Here is a 13,144-nt window from a genome sequence, read left to right as displayed (position 1 = left end):
GCTGACGTGACTCAGTCTCTGATTTTCATCCAGCAGAGAAGAACCCAGGCCCCTTGTTCTAAGAAGACTTTAAGTAAAAAGTAAGAATGAACGGAACAGAGAGATGGGATCAGAGGTGACTGCAGCCCCTGTATGATCAATAAATCAGGAGGGTATTGGGTCAGAACGCACAGCCTGGACCACTGGCTGCCCATGACTAGGCAGGCGACCTACCTGAGCCTTAGTTTCCTCATCTGTAAAATGGGATGAAGAATAATTTTCCCGCAGTGCTTAAGTGCAGGATTGTTCAAATTAAGGGCCACTTTTTATGGGCTCTGACTAGCATTTTGTAAAAACTGACAGAATGGGGGGGCGCCTGGGTGGCTCGGTCGGTTAAGTGTCTGACTTCAGCTTGGGTCATGGTCTCGAGGTTCGTGAGTTTGAGCCCCATATCAGGCTCTCTGACCTTCCCTGGCTCGTGCTCTCACTCTTTTTGAAAAAAAAAAAAATTAAACACTTAAAAAAATGATGGAATAGGATGGCTCAGAGTGGAATAAATGGTATGGAGGGCATCGGAACAGAATAAAAAATTCCGAGTGACAGGTAGCGAGGGTAAGTACTTTTTCACGGAACTTTAGTTTCTGTCCCTTGTATATACATCTTGTGGATTGGTCATAACGTAAGATGTATTTTCTGTGGTGGCTTGGGATTCACAGCACTGTTTGAGACACACTGTCATCGAGTGCATCAATTAGTTACTCCTACGTAACAAACGGCCCCCGTATCTCAACCGCGGGCCACCATAAGCACTTCGTCATTGCTTGCGGGCCTCCAGGTCTGCTGGGGTTCAGCTCATCCAGGCCACAGACACCAAGAGGGCAAACCCAATCCTTTAACTATGTTTGGAGTGTTTTATTGTGACATTTTTGCTAAAAATTCTACGGCATAAAGCGAGTCGTTTGCCCAAACCCAATGTTACGGAAGAAAGTATGTTTTGCCTCCGGGGGGCGGGGGGAACAGCAGAGTCGCATGGCAAAGGGAAGGGTGCTGTGCTGGGCACAGTCTTGAAATCTGCCACATGAGGCCACTGAGAATCTCAGATGCCACAGTATTTCATAAATTGTAAACTGCAGTCCGTTAGGTTTCGTCTTCCTAGCTACCCACCGGGGACCAGAAAGGTCATACCTGTGTTAAGAGAATTCCTCACTGATCCCCCCTTGGGCCCTGGAAAACTTCCCCCGATCTTTCCCTGTCCACTTGCTTGCAAACTATTCATTTGCACTTCTGTGTACGTAGATTTTCGTCCTGTCTCCTATTTTGGCGGCTGGACTGAAGAACCTCCCTGACGAGGTCTGTTTTCTTCTCCATCTTGTTACACAGCAGGTTACCGCTCAGGGGTGCTGGAGCGTTACAACACGGTTTTCTATCAGCCGCTTGCATCTAGCGCTCACTCAGGAAGTGTTGATTCTGTGAGCTCCTCTTGAGCCGTGAGTTCCAGGTGGTCAGGCGATGAATTTCTCCTCTGCCCCAAATCCTGCCTTGAGCCTCCCCTGCGAGGTGCGGGTCTGTTCCGCTGCCTAGTGCCCATGTGTCTCCAGGGTCTCCTGCAAGGTTGGTGCCTGCACTCAGGTTCTGTCCACGCCTTACTTGACCTCCCCCCGCAGCACTGATAACCGGTCACAGCGTCTTCGAGCACCTCCGTCACTTACCTGCCAAGACACCTGCTCTCCTGTGCCTTCCCTTTGTAACAAACCGGCCCCATGTTTTCAGTGTCCCTTACTGTGTCAGTTCGTGACCTGGAAGTGTTGGCCCGCCCGAGGCTCACACACGGGGTATCCTTCCGTCCCCTGGCTCTGAACGTGGCATGTTGGTGCCGGCATAACCCAAATGTATTTCCTCAGACCGAATCTCTCATGAGCTGTACGCTCGGGTCTCCAACTTCTCACGTCACATCTTCATCCGAATGTCTAATAAGCATTTCAAATGTAACATTTTCAAACCCGAGCTCCGGACTCTTTCTCTCCGCCTCTCCCGCAGCCTCCCCTTGTCTCAGGGATGCCGGTGCCATTTTTTCCTGTGTTCTCAGGCCCAAGCCTGAGACACCTGTCTGTGTCTTGCCCACGTCACCCAGGGCTACCTGCACGGCACATCCCGCGTCGGACCACTTCTCACTGCCTCCCTCCCTCCCACCCTGATCCGAGCCACCCTTGTGTCGCTGTTGGACCGGCTCGGTAGACCCTACACGGTACCCTGTCCTTCTGATGCTGCCGGAGGCTTCCTGTTCACACTGTCTGACCATGCCGTTCCTTTCCTCCAGACTCCTCACCTTCTCGTTATCCTCGCTTAGTGGGGTCACATCCAACCCCCTGGCTACCTTTCTGCCCTACTTGCCCTCTTTTCCTGGTCCCTGAATATGGCAAGAAAATCCCTGTCTCAGGGCCTTTGCACTTCCTGTTTCCTCCGCTTTCAGAGATGTGCATGTTCTCACGACTCCCTCCTTGCTGCGTGTATTGTCTCTGCTCGAACGCCTGCCCGTTCCCACTGGACGGGCCCCTCCGTCACCACCGCCTGTGCTCCCACCTGCTCCAGCTTTCTTTCAACCCCCCCCAGTGACCTGATGTGTATTCTCTATCCACATGCTGCGTGGCTTCTCTGTCAGACTTCTGCATCTTTAACAGCAGGGCCTGTGTGCCCCCAGCTCCGTCCCCAACACTGAGGACAATTCCCAGGTCTTAGATGATATTCACGAAACACTTGTTTTGTTTTCTTAATGTTTATTTATTTGTTTTTGAGAGAGAAAGAGGCAGGGAGACAGGGAGGCAGAGAATCCCAAGCAGGCTCCACACTGTCAGCACAGAGCCCAGCGCGGGGCTCGAACTCACAAACTGTGAGATCATGACCTGAACAGAAATCAAGAGTTGGAGACTTAACCAATTGAACCGTCCAGGGCGCCCCCCCACCCCGCCTCACAAAACATTTGTTAAATGAGTGGATGACTTATTCTTATTTTACAGCTGAGGGATCTCAGGCAGAGAAGAGTTACGTTTTGTCAAAATACACTGTAGCCCTGAGCTCTTGTCTCTGAATCCTCTAAATGACAGAACGGTGAATGTCAGAGCTGGAAAGTTTAGTGTCCTCGGGTTCACGGCTGCGGAGTCTGGCCCCGGAGGACGGGGAGTGATGTTCAGATGTGAGGGGGGAAGGCTTTGATGGAGGACCTTGGTCTCAGGACCCCAGTCTGGCTCCCTCTCCCTGGACTTGAGGACTAATGATCAAGCTAGTCTGAACTAGTCCAAACCTAATGCTTGGTGACACAGAGCACATCCGTGGTGCCTGGAGCCAGGGACAGTGGGCCAAAAAGAGGCACAAGGGGTCTTCTCTTCTGGGACCAGGGGGATGTTCCGTGTCCGAGCGTGGTGGTGGTTTCATGGGTGCGTGCACCACCACCCTCCTCCGAGTGTGCCTTGGAACAGACACGGAACATAAGTTAGACCTCAGTGAGGTGGGCATGAAATCCCGGCGTGCGTATTTGGGTCTTGCTTTTTGGGGGCAGGACCGTGGGGTGGTAACACTCAGTGCTGAAGAGCCCCTGATTCAGGGGGGTTGAGTGCAGACCCCTGCTCTGCCCTTCACCAGCTCTGATCCCTGGAGAAGCAGCCCCTCCTGGGCCTCAGTTTCCCCATCCATGCTACAGGGACAAAACACCTAACATATGTAGTCTTTGGAGGATTGAATGAGTATACTTCTACTTGTAAAGTTTTTGAAAAGCAACGCATGAGGGGCGCCTGGGTGGCTCAGTTGGTTAAGCGTCCGACTTTGGCTCAGGTCATGGTCTCTCAGTTCGTGGATTCGAGCCCCACGTCGGGTTCTGTGCTGACAGCTCAGAGCCTGGAGCCTGCTTCGGATTCTGTGTCTCCCTTTCTCTCTGCCCCTCCCCTGCTCATGCTCTCTGTCTCAAAAATAAATAAAAACATTAAATAATTAAAAAAAAAAACCAACACATGTACCTAGTAAGCAGTCAGTACATGATAGCTATTATTGCTTTTTGTATTTTTGGAAGTGTAAAAACTCAAGGCAAAATAAATGTTTTTTGAGTACCTATGGTTCCTCAGACAGTGCATTTTGCTAAACATGGTAATAAATACAAATGGCTTGATTCAGATGACAGTAGAATGTCAAAGCTTTTTTCTTAATTTCCTTTTGCCGATCCTAATATGGGATTTCAGCCCTGTGTGTGTGTGTGTGTGTGTGTGTGTGTGTGTGTGAATTGTGAGAAACATACTATCTGCCTGTATGCTTTTTTCCTTTCTTGCACTTTGTTGGCATGGGGGAGGGGTCTCGAGGGAAACCTTATGCACAATCCTTCTCCCCAGAAGGATCGACAGTGTGGCAAACTCACAGGGTGGCTGAAATACAGACTCAATTGTTTGTCAATAGGAAATGAAGTCGATGATCTATCTTATAGGATCCCCCAAGGAAACCTGTTTTCATCCGGAGAGCCTGTATTTTCCTCTCTTACTTGAAAGTAATGTAGCTGCAAAAGCGTAATTTGACAGTGAAATATTAACCTCTGAAGACAGTCTTCCCAATATGACATTTACAAGCCATCTCGCACATGCTCACAGATGAACGCGGCCCAGGGTGTCTGCTTCCAATGTCCACCTTCCTGTCGCCAGCTCCTTACATTAGGATTCATGGCATTTGGTGTTCGATGTTCCTTTGGGGGCTCAGAGAACCCTGAAGGTATCACTTAGATGGGTGGTGGGAACCCGGCTGATCTTTATCTTGCCGTGTGCTCCTGTCCCCTCCTGACACAGACGCACACGGGTGGCATAACACAGAGATCTCAGGTGCTAGCCACAAGGCCATATTCATAGTGGGAATCCAAATTAATCAGATCTTTGACCTGCAACTTTCTCAGCTTTGCTCTTTGCTTCTTCTACTGGTCTGTTTCCTCTCACGATCTACTGAACGAACTTTTGTCTGAACGTTATTAACCTGATAACCTTGCCTTTGGTACCTCTTCCTCCTTCTTACCCAGACATGCTACTCATGGGCCACAGGGATAACTGCACCCAGAGGAAACTATGGAGACACGTTGCCATTGAGTGTCTGTCTGCTGAACACCTCAGTTTGCTATGCGCTGTACTAGACCTAGAGACACAGCGGTTAAGAGGGGACAGGTCCAGGGGCTCCTGGGTGGCTCAGTCAGTTAAGTGTCCAACTTCGGCTCAGTTGATGATCTCACGGTTCATGAGTTCCAGCCCTGCCTTGGGCTCTGTGCTGACAGCTCGGAGCCTGGAGCCTGCTTCGGATTCTGTGCCTGCCTCTCTCTCTCTGCCCCTCCCCTGCTCTCTCTCTCTCTTTCAAAAAATAAATAAATAAACGTTTAAATGTTTAAAAAAAAAAGAAGAGGGACAGGTCCCCGTTCTCAAGCAGATCACCTCCAGGTGGGAAACAGAGAAGAACAAGAAAGTAAGCAGGAGCATTCCAACAGGGATCAGTGTCGGAAGGTAAATTGTCCCGCGTTGCATAGCTAAGAGCTACCCAGTGCAGTCAGTAGACTGTAAGCCATAGGACATGAGCACTACGCGTGTTGTGGGTGATGCGCTGTAAATAATGCAGAAATATTGTAAATACAGTCTACATAGGAGCACACCCAGTAAATCAGAGAATAGGGTACTGGGGATGCAGAGTGACCAGGCGAGCAGGTGCCAAGTTTAAATTAGAAATGACTCAGGGGCCCCTGGGTGGCTCAGTCGGTTAAGCCTCTGACTTCGGCTCAGGTCATGATCTCACGGTTCATGGGTTCGAGCCCCGCGTGGGGCTCTGTGCTGACAGCTCGGAGCCTGGAGCCCGCTTCGGATTCTGCGTCTCCCTGTCTCTCTGCCCCTCCCCTGCCCTCACTCTGTCTGTCTGTCTCTCTTTTTAATTAAAAAATTTTTAAATAATAAAAAAGAAATGACTCCGACAATACCTTATGTGGAGTGACATCTGGGCTATCCTGCAAAGTGCATGCTGCTTTCGGTGGCCAGTGACAAAAAAACCATGGACTGAACGGCTTTAACCCCAATAGATCACCTGTGCCAGCAGTCCCAGGGGTGGGGGTTCCAGGTGGGCTGGTCCAGTGGTCCGTCCAGCGCACGCAGGATGCGGTTCCTCCTGCCCTTCTGTGCTCGCCGTGTCAGCCTGCTCCTTGGCCAGCTCGCTCCAGGCTCTGAGGTCACCGCTGCAGTCCCCGTCGTCGTCATCTGCGGTGTGACGACATCCGGTAGGACAAGGAGGGCAGCTTCCTGCGCGTCGCAGAGCAAGGAGACCCTTCCGGGTGTCCCAGGCGGCTTCTCACACCTCATTGGTGGGAACCGTGTCACGTGGCCTCCCCTAAACCAGTCACTGGCAAGGACGGGGGTTGGCGTAACTGCCTCAGACGCGAGCGACCCGCAGGTCTCAGGCACGGGAGGATCGGGGATCGAGGAAGGGGACGGGGGCCGGGGGGCCGGGGGGCCGGGGGGGATGAGCCGGGAGGGCCCCAGGGCGAGAAGGTAGGCCGGCTAGGAGGGAGCCTGTGCAGGGGGCGGGGTGTGTGCCGGGGAAGCCTGGGGGAGGCGCGTCCAGGAACTGTAATCGCGACTTTGCAGTTTGTCCCGCGTGCCTCGGGAAGTCGCGGGAGAGGCCCGACGTGTGAGCGGGCGGAGGAAAGAGCCCTGGGCCAGGGTCGCATTGCTGCGCGCGCACCCTCGACGCCCTCGCACGTGACGCTCCCTTTTCTATCGAGGATTCGATGCAGGTGGGGTGAGGGTTGTGCTGCCTGGCTCGCATCAAGAGGGGAGAAGGCCGCAGGCGGAGAGGTCCGAGGCAAACACTGGGTGCCTACTAACCAGCCCTCGTTATTCGCGCAAGTCGTATCCTGGAAAAGTCCCCGCAAACACTGAATTAGCAAATGCGAACCTTCAGGGGGAGATACACACGCATACACACCTCCCGTAGGCTGTCGTCTTGAATCCTAGAAACAACTCATCCTGGGAGAGCCTCTTCATTTTGCAAAAGAGAGGATGAGGTTGGGAAGCGTGCAGTGGCTTGCCTGAACCACCCCCACCCCCAACTAACCGGGAGCTAGCGCAGGGATTGGAGCCCCGTGCACCTGCCCCCCCAGCCGGAGCCCTGCCCCCCTCCCGTGTCCAACCCCTGGTCGTCTGTGTGTGAGGGGCCGAGACAAGAGGACAGAGCATCCGCCGCTGGGAGCCTGTGCGTGGGGCAGGTGACTCAGAGCTCACGCCCCGCCAGCTTCCACACGTTGCCGGGACAGTGGTGGGAGCGGTAGGTACATTCGAGAACACGGAGTCCACAAATAATAAGGCTTATCCACAAACAAACGTCTTTGTTCGCGGTTTTGAAAGCTGGGGAGTCTGAGATCGGAGTGTGGGCGTTTGGGGAGAGCCTCCCCCACCCTGGTTTACAGACCACTTCTGGTGGTGTTCTCACGTGAGGGAGCAGAGGAAGGAATTCAGCTTTCTGGGGTCTCTTCTTGTAAGGGCGCCGATCCCCTCACGGGGGCTCCACACTCATGACCCCACCGCCTTTCAAAGGCCCCATTTGCAGATAGCGCCATATTGGGGGTTGGGGGTTCAACATGGGAATTGGGGGGGCACCAACACGCAGTCCAGAAATCTGCTATGTCTTGTACACATTGCCACGCACCTCACAGCCTAGCACTCAGCAGGACCGACCTCATCTGAGCTGTTTTAATTGAATTAATCAAGGACGGTGACACACACTTTCTTGTAAGGGTAGGCACGTCCCAGGAGAAAGAAACCAAGTGCATTCGGAAGGCCTCTGACTTTGTTACATTCTTCATTTAAGTTCGTCCACTCAGGCCATCCCTCACTGCCTGAATGATGAGGCAGGTTGAAGTCTGCATGAGCCCCGAAGGGGTATATAGACTGTCACTGTGTCGAGATTTCATTTCTCAGGCACAGAAAGGGCCTCGTGGTTTCCAAAACAGGTGCGTTCCTGATGGTGGGATGTATTTGGGTTTTTTTGTTTTGTTTTTTTTAATGTTTTATTTTTATTTTTGAGACAGGGAGAGACAGAGCATGAACGGGGGAGGGTCAGAGAGAGGGAGACACAGAATCTGAAACAGGCTCCAGGCTCTGAGCTGTCAGCACAGAGCCCAACGCGGGGCTCCAACTCATGACCTGAGCTGAAGTCGGACGCTTAACTGAGCCACCCAGGCGCCCCTTGAGGTGATTTACAGGGGGCATGAGGGTGGGTGGAAAGCCAGAGCCAAGGGGAACCTGAATTTTCCACAAATGCGGGAGGGTTGAGGTCTATTCTGTAGGAGGTAGGACCGGGAAGGTTCTAGAATCGGTGCCGTCCACCTGAGACAGCGGTTTCTCTGAAATGGGGCTCCCACCCCTTTCTGAGTGTCTGAGGGAAGGGCAGCCGGGCCCGGCATCGTGTCAGCGTCACGGGATCTTGAAGTAAGAACGAGTTTTAACCTTCTATTTCTGCTCTCATTGAAAGTCTCGCTCTCTTCGAAATCCTGGGCACAATCCTGCCGATTTACGTTCCTCGGGCATGCCCCTGGAGAAGCTAATTTGCTCCCGTCATCCTTTTTCTTCTCCCTTGTCCCTGGAGGGCACAGACTTCAGGCTGCCCAGTCCTCACAGGAGCCAGCTTGACACGGCCACCCTGCAGCACCCGGCTCACTGCTTTGAGGACCAGGGTTACCCAGTCAGTGCCACTGGGATTTCAGCCCATGTCTCTGCTAGTGGCCGTGGTCAGATCTACTTAAAGATGGCTGAAGGGGCGCCCGGGTGGCTCGGTCGGTCAAGCGTCCAACGTTGGCTCAGGTCATGATCTCACGGCCCGTGAGTTCGAGCCCCGCGTCGGGCTCTGTGCTGACAGCTCAGAGCCTGGAGCCTGCTTCGGGTTCTGTGTCTCCTCTCTCTCTGCCCCTCCCCTGCTCAAGCTCTGTCTGTCTCTCTTTCTCCCAAAAATACGATAAAACGTTAAAAAACAACAACAACAAGGAGGTTTGCTCTTGGAGTTTGGAAGTTGGCGCTTCTGACCTTGCTCGGGACACGAGCATCTGGGGCTCGGAAGGGAGGCCTGGGCTGTGGGTACCGACTCAGGTGAGGAAGACGAGGTCAGAAGTAAGTCCTCGTTTGTGGCTCGCAAAACACACTGCCTGGTGGCACTCAGGTCCGCCAGCGGCTCAGACTGACGCGGGACCCCGAAAGCAGCGTGTGGCCCGAGCCAGTTGGACCACATCCCTGGCCTCAGCCCCTTCACCTGTAGAATGAGACTGTGGACCCCTCGCTGTTGCGATTCTGTGGTGAATTCTTGGTTTCGGTGTCCCCTGCACCTGGAGGTGACCCTTGCCCCCTCCACGGCCTCCCCACCTACAAGCCTCAGTGACATTTTCCGGAAGGTCCAGGAGAGACGTCATCAACATTTTACTTGTTTATCCGGAAGGGGTGGAGTGAGATAGAGGCTTAAATCGTCCGATACGTAACCTGCTAACACGTGCACGTTAAGAGGGTGCCCTCTCCCCCCCCACCCCAGGTGCCGAGTCAAAAAACCACAGCAAAATGCTACACCCTCACTTCCAGTCTGCAAAAGTGCAGTTTAATGGAGGCACAAATAATTATATCCCCGTTTCGGGACTATTTCCTACAAGGATTTTAACGCAGTGCCAAGCTTTCTTGGTTTGTATGGCTTGAATAAAGTCGTTTTTCTAAAGCGACATATGGCTACCTTTCATGCATCTTCAAACATGGTGAAGTGAAATATGTTGCACCTGGGGTTTGATTAGTGGTGGTTTGAGTACATAAAGAAGGTGAGGTAGAGGGGAAAAACAACCCACGAAAGAAGCAACAAAGGTTATAGAACTCCATTAAATTATGTTTATGGTCCTACTTGTCAGTATTTCGTAACGCAAAATGGTTTTCCTGGAGTCTGTTTATCAGTATTTGTCGCCAATTAGTGCCTACAAATTACCTTTTGTTGGAATTACCAACAGATGAGACGCTATTGTCTCGGCGACTAATAAATCAGAGTCTGCGAACTTTCTCTGCCTCCTTGCCGCCGGTGTTTTCCCGGATGCAGCTCGAGACTCTCACTTCTCCCAAAGGTCTCCAACCACTGTGACTCCATTTTCGTGAACGGGAAGGAGGTGAGGAGCAAAGTGTACACGACCGTGAACTTCACCCACCAGCACTTCACGTCTCAGCTGGAAGTGACCGTGTGGGCGCCCAGGCTCCCCCTGCAGATTGAGATCTCAGACACGGAGCTGAGCCAGATCAAGGGATGGAGGGTCCCCGTGGCCTCCAACAGAAGGTGAGCAGCCGAGGGAGGGCCGGGTCCTGGCGCCCGGATCCCCGGGGAGATGCGCCCGCAGGGGGTCACGGCGGTCTCGGACTGGGGCTCAGCGGGGTCTGACTTTGGGCACGTACTAGCCTTCGACGTGAGGAGGGCCTCACGGAGACACGGGTCGTGTCCAGCTCGTGGCGCAGTTGCTGGGACTCAGTATAATGTTGCTCTGCACGCAAAGCACAGAGCACGGGGTGTAGGCATTTCTTTCTATTCCCCGCTGCCCCATCGTTCCTTCCTGTGCTGCTCGTTTTCAGTTCCCTGCTTATAAATGTCGACCTCCATCCGCGGAGCCTGGCGCAGGGGTTACGTTGTGGGCCCTGGCATGAAGCTGCTGAAGTTTTCACCCTTGCGAGCTTTCCCACGTAGAGCTGTGTGACCTTGGGCCAGTTGATGAACCTCTCTGTTCCTCAGTTTCTTCATCTATAAATTGGAGGTGACGATATCACTGAAGAGAGTTGTCCCAAAGACAAAATGACGAAGTGTAGTACCCAGGCTTCTAAAGACGACCCCTCTGTAAGATTCCCACCTCCTGGCTGTTCACTCAAACCCCAACCTGGAACGTCTACGAAGGGATTTTACAGATGGAATTAAAGTGCTGAATCCATTGACCTTGAGATGTGGGGAGTGTCCAGGTGGCCCTGGAAAGCAGAGGTTTCTCTAGCGGGAAGGTGGTACCTTTTCGAATGGACTTGTTTTTATCCAGCAGAAGTCCCTTGAGATCCACCCCAGTGGTTGGCGGTATCGAGCATTCCTGTAGTTGTATTGTTGAGGGGTGATCCGTGGGGGGTATCATCTTACTGTACTGAATCGTCCACAGGAGGCCACGCATGCTGTCACCAGTCGGCGGCTCTCATGGATGGAGCCGCCATGACCCTCCTGTGCAAGCTTGTGTGTGAGCATAAGTTTTCTGGGGAAGGCGCCCAAGGGTGTAACTGTTGGGTCGCGTGATAAGGGCGTAGTTAATTTTAAAAGAAACTGCCGAACTATTTTCCAGAGGATGTACCATTTCACTCTCCCAGCAGCCACATGTATGTCAGCTAGTTACTCCATTCACACCCTTACCGGCATTTTAAGACAGTACATACTGCATGGTCCCATGTAGAATGATCTAGAAAGTGGAAAACAGACTGGAGGTCACCGTGGATTAGGGACTGCATAGACTATCCAGGGGTAGCCCAGGGCATCCCCGTGGGGACAGACTAGTTCTGTCTTTCGGTCGTGGCTATGGTTCCGTGAATCCTCTGGTGATAAAAGTGCATAGAACCACACACGCGCACGTGCACTGGTTAAACTGTGAAAACCTGAATGAGCCCTGTGGCTTGTCCCAATGTCCGTTTCCTGGTCTTGGGATTATACTGTGATCATGCAAGATGTTAGCAGAGCAAAGAGCATACGAGAGAGAACTCCCTGTACGTGATTTTTTAACTTACAGTGAATTTCTAATTAATGAAAAATTTAACCTTTTTCAAGTTATTTTTTAGAGAGAGAGAGAGAGAGAGAGAGAGGGAGAGGGAGAATCCCAAGCAGGCTCCGTGCTGTCAGTGCAGAGCCCAACTCAGGGCTGGAATTCACACACCATGAGATATGACCTCACCCAAAATTAAGAGTCTGCCGCTCAACCAACTGAGCCACCCAGGTGCCCCAAAATTTAAACTTAAAAAAAAACTAGAATGCTATCTGTCCCAAAATGACAGAATGGTTTGATTAATACAGTATTTCTAATACTTCATTTATTCACTCACCACTTTTATGATATTGCCTCTTTTGAATGCCACCTATAATGTATACTTAATATTGTTCTTTTTTTCGCTTTTATTCACTTACTTAAGGGAAATTTTACATAACTATCAAAAATGGCCAACTGGTAGAAATTAATGCAGAGAAAAGAAAACGTCGGTGTTACATTCTGTATAGATACTGCTGTTTGTATGAGTTGGTCTTTTTTTTTTTTTTTAATTTATTTCTTTCTCTTGAGAAAGAGAGAACAGGGAAGGAACAGAGCGACAGGGAGAGAGAGAGTCCCAAGAGGGCTCCCCACTGTCAGCACAGAGCCTGATGTGGGGCTCCATCTCGCAAACCATGAGGTCGTGACCTGAGCGGAAACCAAGGGTCGGACGCTTCACCAGCTGAACCACCGGGTGCCCCTGGCTGAGCTGGTCTTTCATGAGTCGACCAGCAAGTGTCACATAAGCGTCAGGGACAGCCCAGCACCCCAGAGGCCTTCATTCCCCGTGATCAAATCGGAAGCACTGAAAAGTAGAATGGGAATAACTTTGCACAATGTCATTGCGTGTTTTTGGTGATATGTCCCTTTGCCACTAAAGCCATCTCACTTACCAGCACAGATATTTACTCCTGGCTTTGGGAGACCGCAACATGCTTCTTTATGGATGCTGGTTACACACCCTTCCTTTCCAAATGGTCCCCAGACCTTTCAGGGAGGCAGGAGGGTACATTTTAAAGAAGGTGGGTTTCCGAAGTCAAACGGAACTCTGTAAATTTGCTGATCGCCAGCTGTCCAGGCCGTGTGTTAACCACTCCGAGCCTCGGCGGCTTCGTGTAGAAATAGGAACCTCTTTCATGGCTGTTTTGAAGATGCGGGGAGGTCACTATAAGGAGGAAGAGGGCACCGAGGGGCACAGCAGCCGGGGCGTGGACCCCGCCCCTAGATGGCTAGCCCTGTTAGCTCTATGATCCCGTGAGTGGGTAGACCCAGGCCCAGTGCATAGTAGGGCTGACTCGATGTGTCTGAATTACAGCTACTGGCTCCCCTGCCACCCCTGTCTGC

General features: G+C 52.0%; 1 protein-coding gene across 5 annotated transcripts in view; it reads left to right on the top strand.

Annotated features, from left to right (window-relative positions):
• Positions 1–13,144, top strand: part of LOC122203308 (transmembrane protein 132B) — a 326,990-nt gene that overhangs the window by 304,299 nt on the left and 9,547 nt on the right. For all 5 annotated transcript variants that reach the window (XM_042910001.1, XM_042910000.1, XM_042910004.1 and 2 more), the window contains one exon: positions 10,115–10,320. In XM_042910001.1, coding sequence (XP_042765935.1) covers positions 10,115–10,320 — 206 coding nt within the window. The remainder of the gene's footprint in view (positions 1–10,114; positions 10,321–13,144) is intronic.

Source organism: Panthera leo, chromosome D3 (assembly GCF_018350215.1).
Source record: "Panthera leo isolate Ple1 chromosome D3, P.leo_Ple1_pat1.1, whole genome shotgun sequence".
Taxonomy (NCBI): Eukaryota; Metazoa; Chordata; class Mammalia; order Carnivora; family Felidae; genus Panthera; species Panthera leo.
Note: the sequence above shows the minus strand (reverse complement) of the source record. Positions and strands in the feature narration are given on the sequence as shown.